Source organism: Globicephala melas, chromosome 5 (genome assembly GCF_963455315.2).
Source record: "Globicephala melas chromosome 5, mGloMel1.2, whole genome shotgun sequence".
In the NCBI taxonomy this organism is placed as follows: domain Eukaryota; kingdom Metazoa; phylum Chordata; class Mammalia; order Artiodactyla; family Delphinidae; genus Globicephala; species Globicephala melas.
This window is the reverse complement of record NC_083318.1, coordinates 123,209,296-123,233,608: the sequence shown is the minus strand read 5'-3', so window position 1 is coordinate 123,233,608 and position 24,313 is coordinate 123,209,296. Positions and strand designations below refer to the sequence as shown.

Below are 24,313 nucleotides of genomic sequence, written 5' to 3'. Positions count from 1 at the left end.
GAAGCTTGAACATTTCACATTGTTTATGTAAAGAAGTGTATTAGTTTCCTGGGGATGCTGTAATGAAGTTCCACTAACTGGTGGCTTAAAACAACACAAATTTATTATTTTATAGTTGTGGAGGCTGTAACTTCAAAATCAAGGTGTCAAGCAGGGCCATGCTCCCTTTAAACCTGTAGGCAAGGAGGACTTTTTTTTTTTTTTTTTTTTGCTTCTTCCTAGCTTCTGGTGGCATCTGGAGTTCCTTGGCTTGTGGCAGCAAACTCCAGTCTCTGCTGTTATCTTCACATGGCTGTCTTCTCCATTTGTGTTTTCATGTCTTCACATGGCATTCTCCTCTCTGCGTCTCTCTCTTCTTCTTATAAGAATACCAGTCATATTGGATTGGAGACCCACCCTACTACAGTATGACCTCATCTTAACTAAACTCTCTTCAATGAACCTGTTTCCAAATAAAGTCTGAGGTACTGGGAGTTAGGACTTGAACATATATTTTTGGGAGATACAGTTCAACCCATAATAAGCAGGAATGATGTCAGTGTCTCAAAAGCAGACTCCTTTATCAGTAGTGTTATCTCAGATAAAGATATTAAACTACTGAACCTAAATGGCAGGCTAAGCATATGCTCATGAGTAAATCTGTGTGTCATAAATTTGTGTTTGAAGTTTATAAAAAGAAATTTGATATTTGATTCCTTTTCAGTTCAGGTAAATTTAAAGATAGCGACTAACATTTTTTAAATCACATTTTAATGAAAATATTTACAAACTTTATCCTATTTACTCCTTATTTGGATCATTATTCATACAGAATTCTGGAAAACTTTAGAAATTCAATCATTTTCTTAGCTGAGTAATGTGATAGTTTGGGGATTTTCAGTAATATTTTTCATTTAGTTATCTAAGACATCTGAGTTTTGTAACACATGTGGCTGGCATGCACTGAAAATGAAAGGGCTCTTAATGGGCTCTTTGAAGTTTAAAATCTAGGATTCTAATCTCAGTTATAGTTTAGTATTGACTAAAAAGTCTCAGAATAGTATTTGTGTACCTGCATTTAATATGAGTCTAATTTATGTTGCCTGCTGTATTAAGATCCTTGTTTAGTATATATTACACATTTTCAAATTCTGTTATAACAAAGTATTTGTTCTTGGAGGTTTAAAAGTGGCATAGTAGTAGAGTCTGAAGGAAAGACGTGAAGAATGTGATTAAAATAAATGTTATCTTATTAAAATAAATGTTATTAAAATAAGTGGCATCTTTATAATGTTACCACTTTTTCCAAACCAATACTAGTAAGGTCTTAAGTTATAATTGTTTTGACTTTAAGCACCTATTCTGAATCACTTTTTTGTTCACTAAGAAAAAGCACATCAAAAATTATTATTCTTTCTAGACAGTATAATTTTTCAGAGCTCAGCTTTCTAACTTAGCTTTTAAAAAGAATTTCTGATTTATTTGCCAGGGTCTTTATAGTGTCTAGTAATATTTCCTTGGGAAAAATTTAAATAAGTACATGAATTATAATGATTAATTATTGGAAAGCTAAAATAGCAAAATTTAACACGTTAAAAAACCTTACACAGCATATGTTAAGTATTTCCTGTGTGCACACATGGACACAGCAGAAATAGAAGTAGAAACTGAAATGAATAAGAGAATGTCAAAGCTAAAAAGAAGTCTGACCATCTTCTACTCTTGCTTTCCCCCCTTTTCCAGATTAGGAAACTGACATCAACAGAGGTTACGAGGCTTTCTTATGGTCAATCTTAACAAAACCCCAAATTTAAAGACCTTATAGATATTTTATAAGTCATTACCTCAGTGATAATCACTCAGTGAGTGATTACCTCAGTTTTTTTTAAATATTAAAAACTTCTACTTTGCCTTATTGAAATTCTTAATTTTAACATTCCAAATTTTAGGTAACAAAAACATTCTAATTTCTACTCCAACAACCAGGACTAGTCCAAGGACTTCATCATTAAATGTTCTTTCCCTTCAGGTCCTCAGTTTATGACATGTCTACAACTTTATTTACTTAAAAAGGGAAGTGTTACTTCCTGTTGAAAATAAATCTTCTTTACCCTTAAATAGCTATAACTGAACTTCAATTACAGTATGAGATACTGAAAGTGATTGGGAAAAGTTGCATATCATCTTAGGTCTAATAAGTGGAGAGGGTGAAAAAGTGGGAAAGATTGTATCTGATGTCTTCTCTTTTCTGTCTGAAAGTAGGATGCATGGTTTCTGTTAAGAATGCAGAAGTTGGGAAAGGGAGGGACTTGTCAAAGTTGTGACTATTTGGACGGCTCATCATGGGTGATGTGACAGGGATGTGTGAAAAGATGTGCAGCATAGTTTAAGGGTTTGTCCTTGTTTATAAGGCATATAAGTGTTACAGCGTTAAAGAAAAGATGGTGTAATTTGTTCATTCTTTGCTGTGATTCTGTTGTTAGTTAAAGCACATTTTCTCAGAGATATGGAAATTTCTCACTCTCAGTGTGGATGTCAATGAATGGATGTGTGACTCTCCGTGAGTTTTGATACGGATATGAAAATTGTGTTATTGTACTATGCCTCTTTAATCTGTTAACCAATTATATGTGAAATAGATTTTACCTATCATCTTCTCTCCGTTTAGCCTGCATTTTGGACAGCTATTGTTTAATGTAGATTGGTCTTGATATTTGTTAAGTTCATGGATACCCTAAAAAGATTTTGGGGGTAAAGATACCCAAGAACCTGTCAGAAATGAATCTTTAAAAAAGATTCACAATTGACACCAATATAGTGCTACTGTCTTGCTGAACTACATGGTAAAAGTATTGCAATATACCTTTTTTAGTGTTTAATGAGGGAACGTTGAATTGGAATTCAGATTTCCCAAGTTTTAGTTCAGAAGGCTGATATTTAATCATCACAATTTCTTTAAGCAAAGTCTGAATTGAAATATAAGAAAAATGAAATATGGTTTATAATTTATCTTCTTAATTCACTTATAATAGTATTATCTCTAAAGTACACGTACAAGAAAAGTCATTTTTATCTCTGTGTTCGGAGCCTTAGCTTTTATTTTGGCCATCAGTAACCCTAAAGAGCCTTTGTTAGCTTTATGCTCCATATCATCTTTAATTATGCCAAATCTCTAGCACTTACTGTAATGTGTGTGTGCAGCCGGTGCACAGCCAGCATTGTTGATTAACACAGAGCATTTGTACAGGATGCTTTTATAGAAAACAGAGTGAGTGAGGCAGTGCACAAATCCATGACAGTGTAACATGTTAAAAGGGAACTCTTTAATTGCTAAAACTTCTTTGAAAACACAAAAGATAATTTATTCAGTAGTATCTCCACAACACATACTTTTCTCGTGTTTTTCAATATTAATTTTTGACAAAATTTAGATGAAAGCTTATTAGTATGATCAGCTCCTGAAGTTTATTTCTCATAATTTTCTGAGGTGGTACGTCATAATCATCACCACAGCAACCACTCCTGATGTCACAGAGGATTATTACTTCTGGGGGGAAATAAGTAGTTTGAGCAGATGGATGCATAAGGAATGAAGATCTTGTTATTATACAAATAAGTAGAGGGTGGGAGGAAAACATATCAAATATGTATGTAGGCATAATTCTTTAAAAATAGAATTATGATACTGAGAATTTCTGAGAATATGAAAAAGGTGATGTTTAAACCACAAAAGTGGAAGGTAGCATGGAAAAACAGACTTTTAGATTATAAAAATAAATTATTTTTAAAAATAAATTTTAGATAAAATGTGCTATTGCAAATTATGGGCCACTTTGACATCCAACACCGTGCTGCTTCCCCAGTCTTCCTCCTTAGTCTTTTCAAAGATTTAATCCTTCTAAATTCTCCTTTCAGAAAGCTGGTGATTATTGAAATGATAAAAAAAACAACAACAGTGTATTTGCTGATATTATTGTAAGGCTTTTCCATAAGCAAGAGTATAAAAAAGTTCTAGAATTGTGCTTATCCAGTCATATTATTACACAGGCTTGATAGTCAGCTTCTAGTAGCTACTTGGCTCTCTTTCCATTTTTTTCTTTCAAATTCTAGCATGTATGCATCCATTTATCTCTCTCTTTTTCTCCCTCCCTCAACGTGAACTGTTTGTTTCCCCATGTACATGCTACATACTCTTGAACTAAATTAACTGTCTTATTGAATGTACAGAAAAGGAAACTGTCAGCAAAGACCTGCTCCTGTATATTCTGCAATAGATTCAACCTCACCCATCAGATTTAAAAATCAAATAGAGGGCTTCCCTAGAGGTGCAGTGGTTGAGAGTCCGCCTGCCGATGCAGGGGATGCATGTTCGTGCCCCGGTCTGGGAGGGTCCCGCATGCCGCGGAGCGGCTGGGCCCGTGAGCCGTGGCCGCTGGGCCTGTGCGTCCGGAGCCTGTGCTCCGCGGCGGGAGAGGCCGCGGCAGTGAGAGGCCCGTGTACCGCCAAAAAAAAAAAAAAAAAAAATCAAATAGAATGCCAGTGGTAGTGAAGGAGTGAAGCAGCAGGAACTCACACACTGCTGGAGGGAATGTACACTGGCTTTGGAAGCCTGTTGGTCATTATCTAAAAAAGTGGAAGATGTGCAGATTCTATGAACCAACAATACCACCTGGGTATTATAAATAATAGCCCAAACCTAAAAACAACCCAAGTAATAATCAGCTAAAAGAATAGACAAATAATTACTATGTGTTCATATAATGAATATTGTACAGCAAAGAAGCATATAGCAGAGTGGATGAATTTCATAAACATACTGTTGAGTGTAAGAAGGCACAAAAAGAATGAATATAACATGAGTTCATTCAAATAAAGTTCAAAAAAAGCAAAGCCAAACCATATTGTGGTGGTTTAAACATTAAAAAAGAAGTAAATGATTTTCATTCTCACCTCTCCCTCTCCCTCCCTCTCTCTCATCCCCAAGGTGAATCATACTTTACCAAAATCTACCCTAAGGCCCCATCCATTCCATAAATATTGAGTGCCTGCTGTGTACTAAGTATTTGGGGAAAGATACAAGCAAATCTGAACGTAGGATATACTATAACCCATCAGGTAGTTGTATTCAGAGGTTGTTTTTAGGTCCTTTCCTCAGCCTTAGCGTATAACTTGTACTTGGTAATGGAATACCAACTTGTTCTCATTTTTTTCTCATTTGTGAGGCATACTAAACATGACATACAAATTTTATTGCTTCCTGCTTTTGGCTACTGAATATCTTTTTGACTACTGAAGAGTAATACCACCTGTTAGATTTAAAGTGCAGTATCTCATTAGATTTAAAGCCCTGCTCTTACCTAGTGTGAAGAAAGATCATATTTGTGCTGGTAACTACTTTGTGTGACAGGTCATCATTAAAGAATGTAGCAGGGCTTAAAGAATTGGTGGGCTGCACTTTCCCCAGTGGTTGGATACCTCATAATTATGGAAAATAAAAACGTAAATTATATTTCTAGAAGTTACAGCCCAGGATGCTTCACAAATTAGAAGTCACTTATTATCAGAAGAGTTAAAAGTGAGCCTACATTTGGGGATATGAACGTTTAGGATAAGGAACCTTTTGGAAATTATTTTTAAGTGAACAATAATACTCATTTTAATATAACATAAAGCTATAGGGTTACCTTTACTGCGGAAACACAGTTTATATGGACTTGTGTAATGACAGATGTTCTAATATGTATTTTAAATAATTTGTAAGATGCCTTTAAAAACTTACTCACTGGTTTTGGTAGAATAAAGGAACACAGCATTATAGCACTCTACTCAATTCTCTGTGGTGACCTAAATGAGTAGGGAACTCTACTCAGTGCTCTGTGGTGACCTAAATGAGAAGGAAATCCAAAAAAGAGGGGATACATGTATACATATAGCTGATTCACTTTGCTGTACAGTATAAATGAACACAACACTGCAAAGCAACTATACTCCAGTAAAAAAAAAAGCATTATTATTTCTTTGCATCTTCAGATTCTTTAAAATATTTTAATAAAATTCTCCTTGAGTCAGATATCTTCTATTATATGTGCTTTGTTTTTCTTCTCAAATTTGGTAATAATGTATCAATAATTTCTAATGTAGAAATTGAGCTTATGCTCTTCAGCCAACCCTTGATAACACATAGCTATCTTGTAGTCCAAACAGGGCAGGGAGGGAGGAAGGGAATGAAGAAGGAAGCAAAGGAAGGGAAGCGAAATACTGTGGTTCTGAAACACAAGTAGGTAATTTGCCTTTTAATTGTAGCTTCGTTCTTATTTATTGCATTATTAAGTTTGATGACCAAATTTGTTGAATAAATTTGTATGAAAATTTATTGAATTATTTAATGTTTTGAATATTGAATACCTGAGTGTTGATAGGAAGCCAGCTTAGCTTTCTAAGCATACACGATTTATATTTTGAAAGCCCATATATACTCAACAGTTAGAATCAAAAACTATTTGAGCTTTGCAGTTTAGGGATGGGATATATATTGTATATGCATAGTATTGAAGGTCTGAACCTTTAGATTTGTCATCCTAATATTTAGTTTTTTCTGACATGATCCTCCTACAAATTGCCCAACAATTTAGATAATTTACATTTATGTTATTGGAAAAGAAAACTTTAGAAATTAGATTTCTAAATGAGATAGGACCAATGTACTTGGCTGGCTCATGTGACTAGCTACCTTGGCACTTAAGAATTTTCTGTGATCTTATTAGCTAATTAGCATAGGGTCCTTTTCTGCATCTGTATAATCATAGAATAAAATCAAGTGGACGTGACACAAAACTTAAGTGAACAAAACTGTTTTGTTTCATTTTAGTATGGATTTCCTTAAAATTTTGCAAAATTATGAAGCTAGTATTTATGAGGCCCTGCTATATAGGTTGTGTGTGTGTATTTCTACCACAGGAAATGATATGTATTGCCTCATTTTCTAATATGGTTCAGCAACAGTTATAAAGATATGACCTTAGTTTCAGTTCTTTTATTAGGAAAATGAAAATCTTTCATTTACTCACTAATTTCATAGCTCTAAGTCCTTTGTGAGCCATTTCTTTTACTGATCCTTCTGTTGTGCTTCTATAGCTGCAAGATCCAGTATAGCAGCCACTAGGCATTTTGACTCTTGAGCAATTGAAATGTGGCTAGTCTGAATTGACATGGAACTGTAAGTGTAAAATATAAAATACACTTGGATTTCAAAGATTTATTACAAAGCAGAGATGTAAAATATTTCATTAATAATTTGTATATTGATTGTGTATTGCAGTGATCAGTATTTTAGATATATTGAATTGAGTAAAATATATTACTAAAACTAATTTTTCACTTTTTATGTTTTTAATGTGGCTACTAGTAAATTTAAATTATGTAGGTATCTCACATTTGTGGCACTCATATCTTTATTGGATAGCACTGTTCTAGAGTCTGTCTTTTTTTTTTTTTTTTTTTTTGCGGCACGCGGGCCTCTCACTGTTGTGGCCTCTCCCGTTGCGGAGCACAGGCTCTGGACGCGCAGGCTCAGCGGCCATGGCTCACGGACCCAGCCGCTCTGCGGCATGTGGTATCTTCCCGGACTGGGGCACGAACCCGTGTCCCCTGCATCAGCAGGCGGACTCTCAACCACTGCGCCACCAGGGAAGCCCGAGTCTGTCATATTTTATATAAGGAAGTCAGATTTAGAAAGACATAGTCTTTCTTTCATCTCTTTCCAATTCTATGTTCAAGGGTTAGAAAGTATTTTAAAGCAGTTTATATGTTCCAACAATTAAATGACATCTGTTCTATGTAGTGTAGGTGTACACATAAATAGAAGGTATGTCTGACCATTTGACCACTGGTTGTAATGTTGAAGTGTATTGGTGTGCTCTTGAATGGAGAGAATAAGGAAAAATGAAACACAAACTACTAAGAATTGAAAAAGGGAACATGCTTATGTGCTATTGAAAATGCCAGTAAAAGACCCTAGTACTAATCTTTAGGAATTACATATTGTAATCTAAAATTATACTGTGTTGCAGATGGTTATCTTTGGTAATAACTGACTGAAACCACTGATGGAAAGATACATTTAGTGGTTTCCAAGCTGAGAAAAAAAATATTCCAATGGAATATTAGTTCCTATTTTTTTCTCTTACACAGAGTTGTCATCTGTGAAAGAGGAGGCAGAATATTTCACATGTCATAGTCATAAAATCTTAGGACCCACAGAAGTTCTTTAGGTTCCTATATGATACCAATGAGAATAATCATTTTTCTCCTAAAAAGTGATTGTCTCTTTTCCCCATCCCACCCCCATTTCCATGTTTATTTGTTTTGTTTTCCGAAAAGTCATATTTAATGCCCTACTTAGGTTTATTTTCTACTTACTCACTAAATAAGAAATAACTGTTATGTTTTGTATTTGAAATTGTAAGGTACATTTCTTTTTTCTTTTCTTTTTAATTTGACTCTTTGTTTTACAGATGAGGGCAGAAGTGCAGTTGACCAAGCAGGTGGTGCACAGATTGTAATTGACCATTTAAGGTCACTGTGCAGTAAAACAGATCCCGCCAATGAGAAGCTCTTGACTGTCTTTTGTGGCATGCTGATGAACTATAGCAATGAGAATGGTAAACAAAATTGAAAACTTGCTTTATCTGTGGGGGAAAAATTAAAAATCATTACTGTAGTATAAACCAAAACTATTTAGAAGAATTATGAGCAAAGCATTGATAAGTAGCATATAAAATTAGTAATTAGTCAACATTAAATAACAATGTTTAAAAATACAAAATGGTCAAGTTTACTAAATGGGACTAATGTTGAAGGGTTGTCCATGTTAATCAATACCAAAAACAAGAAACAACATAATGGTATGGTTTAATATTTTTTGCTATGAACATTTAAAAAATATACAATGTTAAAATACCTTCATGTTTATTACTTTATATTAATACCAGGAGCAGCTTTAAAACATAAACACTGTCTATATAAATAGAATTATTTTCTCTAGATACTGGGTTTACTTATAACAATAAAAAAATCTTTTAATGAAATCTGGCCTTAGAAAAATAAAGTTCAGATATTTGATTTTAGAAATTTAATAAATATTTGTAAACAGAAGTTTCTTTTCACTGTAAAACATTCTTAGAACCCAGCAACAAATAACATGTCAATTTTCAGATAGCCTATATGGTTGTTAATTAAATGAGCATAAGAACAGTGAAACAAAAGCTTCATTGTACTTTTAAATGTCACATAAAATTCATCTGTCCTATGAATTACTGCATGGTAAAACACTCAAATTCTAGTAGGTTCCTAGAATTAATACAAATAAGGTCTTTCTGTGGCTTATTTCATCATGGCATTTTAAGTTGTAATCTCTGGCAGAGACCAATTTTACTTGTATATTGAAAATGTAATAGTATTCTTTCATGTGTCCTAGAAACACATGGCCCTTTAGGTATATTTTTTATTTCTTCATGAGTCCAAAGAAATAGTCTCAGTAATTAAAAAAAAAAGGTAAACATCGATGACAAATGGCTACTGACATTTGACCTTGGTGTTAGTGATAGCAGCAAATGGTGGGGACTGAGCCCTGTCCCATTGAAAGGGGAGAGCTACTACTCTCCTCTAGTCAGTTGTTTCTGTGTGGCAGTTTGGCCACATACTGCCAAATCTTTTCATCTGGTGGGAAGAGGAAGCTAGAAATTTAACTTTTCATGTGACATCTGTTTTTTAAATGGTGGATTACATTTGATTCTCTAGCCCTGTACAAGCTAAACAGAACGTGTCCTCAGGTCACATCCTTTCCAAGAAACACCAGTTTTAAACTTATGAATTAAAGTTATCCATTATAATAATAAAAAATAGTTCTTATTCATCAAATGGCTTGCCTGTTAAACTTGAGCTAGAAACAAATGTAGTCTTTATAGGGTCAGTTACTTCTATTTTTCTTACCCTCTGGTGGAATCATTTTTGAAGAGAAAATGTCCTAAATACGAACAGGAGAATTCATCTATCTGGGTAAAGTTCCTAAATAATTGAAATTTGACCATAATACACAGGTATCTGAATTGCATTAAGAAATCATTGGCCAGTTGTTCATGTCACTTGCTTTTTCTTTGGCTTCATTTAGGCTTGGACACCTGAGAAAGTGGAACAAAGCTAAGTGGGAGAATGGTTTAGAAACAAGTGAAAGAAACTAGTTGTGAAGTTATTATGGCAGCTTTGGATATAAAAGAATTAGGCTTGTTATGCATCTAAACTAGTTGTTTATCCTTTGAGGAAGTTCTTCAAAAATCTGTACAAAAGCTTATCAAATGGCAAAAGGGTCTTCAAAAACATCACTAATTCTAATCCAAAGGAGATTGTGATTGAGTCTCTATAATAGGGTGTCACACTGTAGAGAGGTGTACTGGGAAGGTAATGTTAACAATACGCAGAGTGCACGGTCTAAATGTATGTATATTTCTTTTGTAAGGGTAGGTTTTTTTTTTCCCCTGGTGTGCAAGTATTCCCAAGAAATAGCTTAGATACTTTAGAAAGCTATATTAACTTTTCTCAGAACATTACTCGAGCAGTGGTGTTTTTGTTCCATTATTCTAAAAGCTGAAATTTGAATGCAGCTTTCAAAAGTTATTAGATAAAATAGAAGTAAACTTATCTTTAGTATTTTAAAGGAACAAATGCCAGACTTGTGACGATCTTCTTTCCTCTGCTTCCTTTTACTTTTGTCTGTCATGGGGATCATAGTTTGTGAAGTGGTTCTTTTTCTCCATAATGTTCTTTAACTTAAATTATATCCTTTTTTGTTTTGCATAATTATTAAGCATCTTTGTTGTTGTATCAATTATTTACTTACTCTTTTCTTTAAAATATGTGTTGAAAGACTTTCCAACTTAATGTTAGGTCTTCTTGGTTAACTTAAGATCATTTGGTATTGATCCTGTCCACCTGTATGAGTCACTGAGCCAAAAAGCACTAGAGCTTTTTGAAACTCAGGAGGCGCTTTTTACTAGCGCTGATAAATGAAATTCCTTTTTTGTGTATTTACTATTGAATTCCAGTACACAAGCCTGTGCTAGTTTCTGAGTAGAATAGTTGAGTGATAAATACCTCCTTATTACTCTAACGGAAAAATTAACTCTACCCTTGGGCCCAAGAACTTAAGCCTCATTTGTAGTTAGGGAGTTATTCTTTAGCTTCATAGATAATTTTTTTTTTAAACAGAGAGAGATAAGAAAGTACTGAAATGGGGCTTCCCTGGTGGCGCAGTGGTTGGGAGTCCGCCTGCCGATGCAGGGGACACGGGTTCGTGCCCCGGTCCGGGAAGATCCCACATGCCGCGGAGTGGCTGGGTCCGTGAGCCATGGCCGCTGAGCCTGCGCGTCCGGAGCCTGTGCTCCACAAGGGGAGAGGCCACAACAGTGAGAGGCCCGCGTATAGCAAAAAAAAAAAAAAAAAAAAGTACTGAAATGGTAACAAAGATCCACCAACATAGTTTCTCTAATAAGAACATTTTCAAATTGTTTATTAGTCCTAAAGGTGGCTTGACACCAGGCTGAGACTTAGGATATCTTGATTCCTGTCCATATAGTGGACAACTCCGAGCATATCAAATCTTTGAATACATTAAATAGGAAATCAAGTTTCTTAAACACCTGCAAGAAAGATATCTATAATGAAAACACTCAGTAAAGGCATTTTTATACCCTTTGATAAAAGGGTATAAAACTCAAGGTTCACGAGTTTTAAAACTTTTGAACCATCTCAAGACTTTAAGCTATGAGCTAGATATATTCTTTTGTTTCCCCACTGGTGAAGCAATTAAAACTTTCTATATTCAGACAAGTAAGTTTGGAATATCTGAATAGAAAAAGTTATAATTGCTTAGCTAGAAAAGTTGTGTCATTAATATTGCTAAATAAAATCATGTTTAACTAGAATAACAAACAAAACTTTGTTTAGTAAAAATCATTTCAAATTTTTCCTTTGGGGAAAAATCATACCTGTTTTTCACATGGTGAAAAAGCACTCTTCAGTTCTGTGGCCCTCCAAAATATTCTGAGTATTTGACAGTTGTGGTTAGAGACAAGCGTATTGACAGTTTGACGTTCTATTTGAGGAAATGTGAACTTCCTGTATTTTCTTTATGTAGTTACAGCAGGGTCCCCAACCCCGGTACCAGTCTGCGACGGCCTGTTAGGAACCGGGCCTCACAGCAGGAGGTGAGCAGTGGGCAAGCGAGCCCTTCTAAAGTGACTAACATAATATACACGGTCTATGATGGGCTTCTTCATGTGACCAGTATCATATATATGATATATGTATGTGTATGTGTATATATAGATATATGTATATACCTATGATTTTTACAAATAGAGCTGATTTTTCTGTGGTATCTTAATAACTCCTTATTATCGAAAGAGTAATTTCTCTTTTTTTGTGGTTCCTGAAATCTCTCTGCGATACTCTCATGATAATTCTCACATTTATTTGCCGCACGGACTTATGATAACTGAACTACGGTTGAAGGGAGGCCATCTGTGTGATTTAAGAAATGCAGCTCATGGAGTATCAGAGCATTTTAACAATTGAATTTAAGTATTAAGCCCAGTACTTAAATTCAGTTGTTTAAAATAGGGCTGTAAAGTATCTTCTCTCCTCTAATTTAAAGATCACTTAATATGTAATTAGTTTTAGCTCCTTTCATTTCAACCAGCAGTTTCCCAATTCTAATAATACTCTTCCTAGTGAACTCAGCCAATAACTTGGCTTACTTGATTTTTCTTCATATTTAAAATAGGAAGAATAGAAATTAATAAGGAATAATCCTGATTAAAAACTAAAAACACACTTTGGACTGAGCTACTTGTTTATTTTTTGGTATTACTTTATTATAGGTAAGAAAGAATGCTTCCTAGATGTTAGATGTTTAGAAAATGATTTGCTTTGCATGAGTGAGGAACTAGTTCCAAAGTTTACTTACTGTGGGTATAAGCTAGTTAATAATTCCATAAATTTCCTAAACACTGAAGACTTTTTGCCTAACTTTAAGGGGGAAAGACAAAACAAAGTGTGTTTTTGCAATTTATTGTCTTTTTTTCTTAATTATAATTTTCCTATATACTATTTTCATGTATTTTCTGTTCATAAAGGCATGGGAGATGTACTTTTAAGTTATATCTTTTGAAGCCCAGTTTGTCAAATTAAAGTACTCTAGTATGTTAAGGTGTGTTAAAGACTTATTGTACCCCTGAAAAGTTTTTAGGTTTTAAAAAATAATAATATTAGAATTCTTTATTTACTAACTGCTGTTCTCTCTAAAAAATTTCTGAATTTTTACTGTTTGTCCAACAGAGCTTTCTAATCAGTCTGAAGTAGGTTGCATTCATGAAGTTCTGCTACAAATGTCATTTTAAACAAATTGTTTTATTGATGTACAGAGCAGTTAGTTGTTCTTGTGCCTCCTGCTAATTCTGCCTATTAAATTTGACCAATTAGACTAGGTTATTAGCTCTTCACCATAACCCTCCTAAACAATTACTATAATAATGCTGTTATTTAACGGACAGGCTAAGAACTTGGTTTTTAGTAGAGGTGTACCAAATGCATATTTTGGTTTAATTCCACATAGACAAGTATTAGCGTTAATATTAAGCTTTGGCCATTATAAAATGAACTTCTGAATGCAAGAATTGGAAATTTTATCACAAAAAAAATGAAATGATTGTTATAGGTTTTTTTTGTTAATGATTTAAAGTTTGGCATTAAATTATAGAAATTATACTCTTTGCAGCATTTTTAGCTTCTGGATTATTTTATAATCATGACAGTGCATTTAGCATTGTGATACTAAATAATCAATTTTAACTGGGGACAGTGGAGTAACAAAATATGTTTGGGGTTCTTTATTCTCTAACATGTTTTTCTTCATTTGCTTTATGTCTTGATTGAAGATGACTAATCATGGATGTTATTGAATATTACTTTCAAGAATTTTCTCATAGTGAAAATTTAAAGAGGCAGAGTGGGCTTTCTGATTTTAACTCATCCTCATAAGATGTAAAGACTTCTCAAATTGGACTTTTTCCTGAAAGATTCATGGCCTGAATGGAATTAAGTAACTAAAAATCAAAAACAACTCCTAACATTTATTTTATTTTTTGTTGTAAATTATAAAGAGAGTAGATAATATAATCTCTATTATTCTGCCTTGATTTAATTTTTACATTTGTATAGCTTTCACCCTCGTTAGTTATTGCCACACTTTAATATTGCAGTATAAATACACATTTACATTTCATCTAATAGAATTTCAACACGTGAAACACATTGGGAGATTTTTCTCTGTACATGAAATGCTTACCTATATTTAAAAATGAATATTCAGATAGTAAAGATAAAACTGAAAGACCAGGCTTTGTTTTTATTTTTGATGTTACACTGGTTGAAATATGATGGTATCAAGCACATGATCATTGACTATGCACAAATTTGTCGGTGCTAGAAATGACATTGAAGTAAGCATTCAGGTGTTTGACCTTCAAGAGCTGAGGCAAAAGCCAGAGATGAGTAATGGATTTTGACCATATATCAGTGCATCTTTAATTCAGACCATTTAAAATATTCATTCAGTGAGAAGCTCAGGGCAGAAAAGTATCATATGTAAACTAACTTGTGTAAAAATTAGTAACCCTGATTTCTGACTACAAATAAGTCCAGTTAACAGCAAACTGCCTATATTTTATTTACTGAAAAAAAATTTTAATTAAATATTTGAAAAATGTTTCTTGGAAAGAAATTAGAAATCTTTGGGTTATATAGATATTTCTTGTTAACACAGTTTGTGTGTTGCAAATAACTTCTATGAATTTTTAAAGTGTAAAAAATTTAATCATAGTAATGCTCCAGGGTAACTAGTATTATTTGGGTTTTTGTTAAAACCAGTAAATCCTTTTGTAAAACAGAATTTTCATGTTTTTTAAATGCATATGATTATAAGATATACATGTTGTCTGTAAATTAACCTGACAATTAGCTCAATTTGCTATACAAAAATTTAGGCTTAAATTTATACTTACTACAGATGTGGCCTTTCAGCAATGCCCTATGAGAGCCCAGACTGGATTTATTTCTCCCAATAAGAGCTACGTAAGCAACAGCTGGCAGTAGTCCTCTTCTAAAAAAACAAAAAACAATTTTAACTTTTAAAAGACCAGTTTGTTTCTGAGATGAAAGCACAGCGTTTTCTTAAATCAGAGTAGATGTATATGTAGAAATCTTTGTAGCAGTATTCATTATAACGAGTTGATCTGTAGTAAATAATTTAACCTGAAGTGAGTCTAGGGAAAAAGTTATCTGCTGGACTAAGACATAATCATTCTAGATGTTATTGGATTGAGAACAGCAAATGGGTGGGCTTCTTAAGAATAATAAAACATTTTTCCTTTCTCTTGTGATTTGCTTTGAGGTTTTTCATTGTTGCTGTGTTTTACATCATACTCACTCATGTACTTTTGTCAGTTATCTCTAGAACTTTTACGAAAGGGAAATTTTGCTCTGTAGAGACTTTTATTTTCAGAACCCAGAAAAAAGCTTTTTCATTTTTTATTGTTAACTTTTAGAAAGCAAGAAATATATAAATGTATTGTTTTTAGACTCATATTCTCAATACTAATGAATCGTGATTCTCTTTCTTTTTTTTCTTTGAAATGGCTGTTTGTCTTGGAAATGTATAACCTGGGGCTTAAATTATAGAGGTAATCTGGGTGCAAAACATATAATGCAGGTTTTGTGTAAAGAGGCCTTTGAAAATCATTGATTTGAAGTTAACTTTAAACAGTCTAAATATTTTTGGTTTCATATCTCAGCACTAGGTTTAGAATAAAAATTCTTCACTTTCCTGATCAATCAACAAAAGTAAGTCATAAGTAACTGAAAAGGAAGTCTTTACTTGTACCTGCACATGTGTATGTATAAAGTTTTTAACCACAAACCATCCTCTTGGTTGCTGTATTTAAGTCAGTTTACTTTTCAACATTATAATAGATAGAGCTGCAACTTGCTTCAACTTGCAAGTTCTACTTCACTGTTAACCTCATTTCTAATTTTTACTTTTTATATATATTTTTGGAAATGTAGATGTGCCATTAGTAAAGGGCAGTTTTCTTCCATCTTTATTATGCCCCAATGATTTTTATCCAAATTGTATTAGAACTTCTCATCAGGATTTACATTTGCTTGTTTTTATTGTTTCAACTGTATATAATTAATTTGACTGTAGATTAGGTTTTTATGCAATCCTGTAAATAGGAAATGTTGTACTCTTTATACTATAAATAATATACATACTAATGTAGAGACTGTATATTTTGAATTCTGTGTGTGTTATTTTGACACAGTTTCATCATTAAGTCCTATTTATCAATAAGCTTATTGTCTATAAGGGCCATTTCTTAGGAATAAGATAGACGTGTTATAATCTTCTTAAGAAACCTATTCTTTTTAGTAATTGATCAACATAACTTCAGTTGAGTTACTGCAATTCTTGGCATACATTTCTGGACCTATAATCTATACCAACGTTTTAAACATTAAACTTAAAACTCAGGGGGAAAAAGGTTCTTCAACTTGAGATCTTCTCTCCAGATCTCCATTCTTTGGAGTTTCCATGTGTGTGACCTGAAGAACTTGGAACCATTGAAATTCAAATGTAGGTAGGTAAGTGTTCACACCAGCGCATGCGTTGATTGCCTTATATTTCTTTGTATATGCATCTGTATTGCACCCCCTCAGTGCCTTTCTTCCTCTTCCTCCCCATAGATCATGCAGGGCCTGTGTCATCTTGATATTATGTAATTTTGTAATTCTGTATTTTGGTCAGTATTTGTCTGTGTTGTGTGTCAGGAGCAATTTTTAAAAGTCTTCAGACATTTATGACATTGTGCTGTCTAAAGACTGTCTTTCACACATAAGTGTTTGCTGTGTATGGGCCTTGGTTGCATTTTTGTGAATTGTGTTTGTTGAGCTCTGACAACATTCCCTTGGAGTTGCTTGTATTCTTTGAAGGATGCAAAAAGTCTCAGTCTTGAATTATGTTACTTATTTTCTCAAATCTAGAGAATGTGAACTATTTCTGGTTCTAAGGATTTCTTCCAGTTAGTCTTTAATTTAAAAGTCATATTCCTGATACCATTCACAATAGCATGAGTGTCAGCTACTATCCTTTGAAGTCTATTCAAAGCTTTCTTTGGGCAATAAGAAAAAGTGATTCAACTTAATCATTTGCTTCCAGCAATAAGTACTAATACTAATTTATTCCACACAAACAGGACCTCTACTTAACCCTCAAAAAAACTATTTATTGATAACATAGTAAGTTGTAACTGAAATAGGCAAACAGATCTAATCATGAAATATTTTCCTAGGCTTAAGTAGAATTTCTGCTCACATAAGCAAAATGAGATGTTAAGGTGCTTAATTAATGTTATTTCGCTCAAAATATCTGAGCATCACAATCTAGGATTCCTACTGTGCTTTTAATTTTACATTTTTTCTGTTGTCACATCTGCCAAGCATATCATTGAATTTCAGAATCTCTTTTTCCATATTGTTTTTCCAATTCCTATAAAAATCAGGTAATCTGTTGGCAGTGGTTCTTAAACTTTTGATCTCAGAACTCTTTTAGACACTTAAAAATTACTAAAGAGCTCAAAGAATTTTTGTTTATATATATGGGTTATATCTATCAATATTTACTATATTGGAAATAAAAGTGACAGTTTTTAAAATTATTTAGTATTGCATTTTACTATCTTAACCTACCATTATAGGTTAAGGTAAATAGCATGTTTTTATGAAAAATAACTTTAAAAATTTTTTTAACAATTGCTGAGAACAGCATTTATTTTACTGTGAATGTATGATGGTAAAGAATACAATGACTACTAATACAATTTGGTGCCACTGACTGCGTTCATTCTAATGCCCCAGCAGTTTTGCCCACTAATGTTTTTGTACCATCAGTGCAAATGTCAATACAGTGAAAAAGGCAAATCAAATCTTGGTATTTTTATGAAAGTAGTTTTGACCTGGTGATCTTCTGAAAGGGTTTTGGGGACTCTACTTTGAGAACCATGTTCTAAGATGCTTGCTTATCTCGAAATGAAAATTTGTACCAACCTGTTTAATTTTTTTCCCTCTTCTGGGCCTCCATTATCAAAGGAGAATGACTTGCCTGTAATTGGTATGAACAGATTTTAGAGTTACTTGAGTATAATTTTTGTTTTAGTTACCATCATAGAAATGGATATAAAAGAAAGCACCCAAGTGGTCCAAAATGAGGTCTGTCCATTGGATGACTATATATTTTTCTCTTTACTTGTGTGTGGTATGTGTGTTGTATGTGAGTATACAATCAGTTTGGCTCCTGGGTAGCTTGAAAACACATTTTCATGAAGCAGTGTGATTTTCATGAATTATGGCAATTCACACCATATGCCATTGGGCTATGCTACTTTTTCTGCTGATCTACCACAATTTCAAATATTACTGCTTCAATTTGTATGCCACAGATTGTATGAAACTCTGTAATATTTCTTAACCTTTTGTCCCTCTTATCCCTGGAACCAAAATTCATAATATTGTAAAATTAGAGAGCATTAGAGATGCTAAGTTAAGAGAACATGAAGAATATCTAAGTGGCATTCTCCTGTTGAGTTATCTCCTTCACAAATTTTGTTATTCCTCTAATGTCCCTGGACTGTTGGATTTTTATAGTTTGCACCAATAGTACTGAGGGGGTGTGTGATGCTTACATATATGCAAACACATAGTGGAGTTTGACTTACTCAATGCATGCGCTAGTGCTCACGCTTACGTACCTGAAAATTAATGATTCAGTAGCTCTGCAGTATTTGAAGAGGTAGTCAAAATGAATAAATAAATAAAGTTAAAAATACTGCTAAAGAACAAGAATCTGCAGAGGTGGTCCGATAGTAAGGAACTCTATCTACTGGTAAGTAACCAAAATAATTTCTAATATGGAAAGCTTCTTGGTACATGATCTTTAAAAATACTATAACCACAATACAATATTCTGCCACTATAACACATAGGTATAGTACTATAATAGATATAATATTATAGGTATAACAAGTAATTTGCCTGTAAGATAAGTATTGTGAGTCATTCATTAATTACTAAATTGTAGAGTTAGAAAAAAATATTTAGCATCAAAAGCATAAAAACAAATCATTTAGTTGAATATGTTCTTTTATATCTATCTCCTTTTAGAACAGACTTCATAATTCCATTGTAAATTTTGAAATTGTTTTAGACTATTTGAACTCTAAATGTAAACTTAACTTTGTCTCAGGCCTTGTTTCCTATTCTTGTTTTGGTAATAGGCCCCTTTCTAGTATAAGATGGTCCCCACAGCGGAACCAGGTAATATCCATAATTACTGTCAGTTTTCAGGGCTGATAAGCCTCTGTTGGCTGTCTCTTCATACTTCACTCTAAAAGCAGTAAAAATTAAGTACAGAGACCTCCGGGCAAGTAATCAGTTGGCATGTGAGACAGCTCAACCTTGCCTTTATGTTCTTTGCTGACGGTTAAGAACTAAGAAGAGTGACAAAGAGATTAGTACGCAAACTCCGTCAAGGGATGCATGCTAAGAGGAAAATGTGTTCTGTAAGAAACAGATTTTTAATCTTTAAATTCCAAGTAGGTAACTTAAAAGAATTTAGAGAAAATTAACTTGAAAATGGCATATAATTTTTAAAAGGAAAAGAAAAAAATTTTGAAGGCATTCCTTTATCTTTAGATGAGCCAGTTATTAACAGTAATAGTGTTTTGCATAGGCATGTGAGTGTTTGTCTTTCTTCTTAGCTTATTCTAAGAGACAGTACTTCTGGTTTTCATTTTGATTTATTTACCTTCAACTCTACTGCTATAGGTATTCTATTATTGTTCATGAAGAGCCATGTGGAAAGCCAAGGCATATTAAGTACTTTAAAACCAATTAGTTTCTTAGAAAATGAAGGCAAGCAATGATGACAAAGCCATATTGACCTCATTCTCTTTACCTCTAAGATGATTGTCACTGTTATTAAGTAAAACTTTGAAAAGAAAAATATTTTAAGTAACCAGATTTTTTTTTTCCTTGTTAAAACTACTTTCCTTCCTAACAGTCATCAAAGAACACTCTGCTGCAAATAAACAATAACCTGTGTGTGTTACATACTTTTCATTCTTTATTATGGAGCAACTATCTTTAAGGGATTCTAAGATTTTTTTTGTCTTAATCTTTATTAAAATTGCTTTTTTTCTTACGCTTTTCATATACTCTGTGACTTCCTGTAATGCAAATGTTACTTTGTCTAACCTTTTAACTTAAAAACCAGTGGTAGTGTTTAATTATTTATACGTTTTAAAACCTGCTCTGTAAAGATATAAGATCATGTTTTTTAAAAAAATTAGTGATTTGACATCTTATTTGAATTATTTTCATTTCTAAGTGTCTTTTAATCATTGAAAAGTTTTAAAATTCAACTCTTCTGAACTAATGTCTTAAACATTTTCGAGGCAGTTATATGAGTGGACTTAATCTTGCTTTACTCTAATTGAAGTAGTGTTGAGTTTGCAATAGAGAGAATAAGAGGTGTTTTCTTCTTACTAATGTCCATTTAATACATAAACATTTTTTTTGTGTTTTGTTGTTGTTGTTTTTTTTTTACAGATTCCCTTCAAGCTCAGCTTATCAACATGGGTGTTATTCCTACCTTAGTTAAATTACTGGGCATCCACTGCCAAAATGCAGCTCTTACAGAAATGTGTCTTGTTGCATTTGGCAATTTAGCAGAACTTGGTAAGTCCTAGCCATGAGTCAAAAATGTAATAAACTTATTAATGTACTTATAATAAATTTTCCTTTAGAGGTTAACCTGGGAATCTGTTTATATTAGTTTTTTTTTTTTTTGAAGCATTGTAGATACATTGTTTCAGTGTTAAAAAGTGTAGATCCAATTACATCTTAGGATTGTGTTGTTTATAATTGGAGCTAGTTTGCTTTCCTAATTGCTTTATGTATTAAGGTTTAAAGTTTATACTTGTATACTATTTAATGAAATTGAATATTTAAAATGATCTCCACTTGACTTTGGTATTCTTAACGTGATGGTCTTAAAATCAAATATTGTATTTCCAGGCCAAAAATAAGGATCTCATAATTTATTATGTTTTGTATGAACTATTTGCTTATCAGGTGAAAAGGAATCTAGCAGACTAAGGTTCTTCCCTCTCTTTTTACAAAATCCAAAAAAATAATAGAGAACTTTTTCATCAGAATATGTTTGTAACAGAATTTGAAAAAAATATGAAAAATCCTTGAAAATCAGAAGGTGGGCAGAAACAGACCAGTGCAGGCAACACAGCCCAGCCCTAACAGAGGGAGGACTGATGACCCCAGCACCCCCATCTCTTTTCCTTGTTTTATTTTTCTCTATATCATGTATATTACCCTTTCTTCTTTTCTCTCCTTCCTCCCCATAATTCTTGATAGAAAGTTACAACTCCTGGTCTAAATCTACCCCACAACCATGTTCATAATAAATTGTTCATCATGGGGACAGTGAAACCAAATGATGTTTCATCATAGCTAAAATAATAGCTATATCAAATGAGTAAATCAATTCTATTAATATCCCCATTTTATAAATAAATAAACAGAAGCACCAGGACTCTAACCTTGGTTTTTCTAACTGAAAGCTCATCTCCTTGCACACTCACATTAAAATCTTGATTTTAGTACTTTACTTTTGCTTTGACTTCAAGTTAAGGGACTAGGGATTATTTATCGGAGTTAATTTTTAGAAGTCATTTTTATTCAGTGGGTCATCTCCTGGCATTTGTGAATGTTTCTTGTCTTCTCTTCTACTTTTTTCTTTTTCATACTGTCTCATTATTTCCATCATTCAAGTAAGGCCAAGAATGAAACAACGTTCATTTACCATTTTACAAGTTAGTTTCCATTATTAAAATGGAACGTAGGAGTTTGTGTTTAGTATACTTTGTAGAATTAAGACAAAGTATGTTTTAATCCCTGATAATGTCATAACCTTTGTAACAGAGACAGACACCAGTTAATATGAGTTACCTGTGTTAAGGTGTCGGGATTTGTTTGGGAAATTGTATAGACCACCTCGATTCTGCATACAGGGAGACCTGGGTCTGTATTAAAAGATGGATATGCACCCAATTTAGTTTGGCCCAATTCCATACTCTGGTCCCAGCTGTTACTGCCCTTACCCCATATGGAGAAAGAAAGTATAAAAGAGAAATACTTCTTCATTTACTAAGACTTCTAGAGTATATATCATGAGTCTGTTATGCCCATGTAATAGCTAAGTTATACATCAACACTGAAATAAAACATGTATGCCCAGGATACATGTTTTCTCTTTTCAGTGTGGGCTTTATTGCCCGTGAGTTAGCAAATCACCTAGTATTATTTTATGGACACAGGTAAAGATCAAGATCATATCACATTTATATCACACACTTCTGAGTATGGCATATCATTAAATGCTAGAGTTACTTTTTGTCAAAATTTCTTAATAAAAATGTTAAATAGCAGAAATTTGTGTGGTTTTGCTCACTAAAGATATAATATAAAGACAAAATATAAAATAATTAAACAATTGCAAACTATTTCATAATTGGGGGCCAAAAAGGAATGTGCAGCTCTATCTTTTTATTCTCTTTCAGTCCTAGTTTATGTGCACACATAATTTTTCTATATTCACAATTATAGCATTAATCCGATTTTAAAGTTTGCAGATTTATTTAACATTATAGATTAAGCAGAATGGGATTTTTTCCTCTTTTTATTTGGCTCCACAATCTTTTATAAATAAAATTGTCTGCTTAAAATATTAGTATTTGGGGGGTTAGAGATGTTAGAATGAAAATCTGCACTTACTTTCACTCTCTTCTGGAAACCAACTAAAACTACAATAGATTCTTTTTTAAATGCAAAACCATCAAGGAAAAGAAAGCGGGGTTGGTGGGGGGACCAAGTAAAGAGGTTAACACAGAAACTTTTTAGAGCCCGGAAAGAAAAGCAAGCAGTAACTCACTTAGCAAAACTTTGAAATCTAAATCCTGAATTGGAAAACCAAGAACTAACCAGTTTGCTCTTTGGAATCTTCAAAAAGTTTAGGATTTGGTGGCATCAAGATTTCTAAACCTTCTTTCCCTTCCCACACTGTGGTAACTAGCCCTTCCCATCTAAGCAGAAGACTGTGTTTACTCTCTGGAGAGACTAAAAATAGAGGGTTTGTACACTGGGGACATCAGACCAAATGAAGTAAGAGGTACCAGAGTACCATTCTGAACACAGTTAAATGAAGGTAGGTATGCTTAATGGTCCCATTTGTCCTTTAGAACATGGACTTAAAGATGCTTATGTTGGAGTTTCTCTACACAAGAGCCATCTGACCTACAGGGAATCTTCAGTCAACAAGGCCGCTCATAGATTGGCATTGACATATATACACCAATATGTATAAAATAGGTAACTAGGGCTTCCCTGGTGGTGCAGTGGTTGAGAGTCCACCTGCCAATGCAGGGGACACGGGTTCGTGCCCCGGTCCGGGAGGATCCCACACGCTGCGGAGCGGCTAGGCCCATGAGCCATGGCCTCTGAGCCTGCGCGTCCAGAGCCTGTGCTCCGCAGCGAGAGAGGCCACAACAGTGAGAGGCCCGCGTACTGCCAAAAAAAAAAAAAAAATAGGTAACTAATAAGAACCTGCTGTGTAATATATAAATTAAATAAATAAAATAAGGCCACTCCTACTCATAGATCCTAATCAGTTTTTAGATCCCAGTTAATCGGTGGCAGACAAGCAGAGAGGTGACGACAGCCTGTAAATGGAAGATAAATTAAAAAAAAAAGGTAACTCGGAGGAAATAGAAACTATGCAGGATGGGGGTGGGGGATACTCAAACATGCTCAGAGAAATGAGAAAAATGCTGTAATCATGAAACTAACAGGATGCTATTTTTAAAGAAAAGGAACAAATGAAAAAGCTAGAACATTAAAAACAATAGCTAAAATGAAAGCCAATAAAATGTATGGAGAAATATTTATAGATATAAAGCAAAAAACAAGGATATGGAAAGTAGAAGTGAAAATATAGATAGAGGATCAAACGAAGAGTTCTAGAAAGAGGTAAATAGGAGGAAATGGCCAAATAACTCAAGTACCACAAAACTAAAGTATATATTTCTCCAGATTG

General features: G+C 33.5%; 1 protein-coding gene across 5 annotated transcripts in view; it reads left to right on the top strand.

The window, feature by feature from the left end:
• RAP1GDS1 (Rap1 GTPase-GDP dissociation stimulator 1) overlaps positions 1 to 24,313 on the top strand; it is a 257,700-nt gene that overhangs the window by 194,732 nt on the left and 38,655 nt on the right. For 4 of the 5 annotated variants that reach the window (XM_060299768.1, XM_030865633.2, XM_030865634.2 and 1 more), the window contains exons 5-6: positions 8,493 to 8,639; positions 20,755 to 20,883. In XM_060299768.1, coding sequence (XP_060155751.1) covers positions 8,493 to 8,639; positions 20,755 to 20,883 — 276 coding nt within the window. The remainder of the gene's footprint in view (positions 1 to 8,492; positions 8,640 to 20,754; positions 20,884 to 24,313) is intronic. The other variant, XM_030865636.2, reaches the window with a different exon arrangement.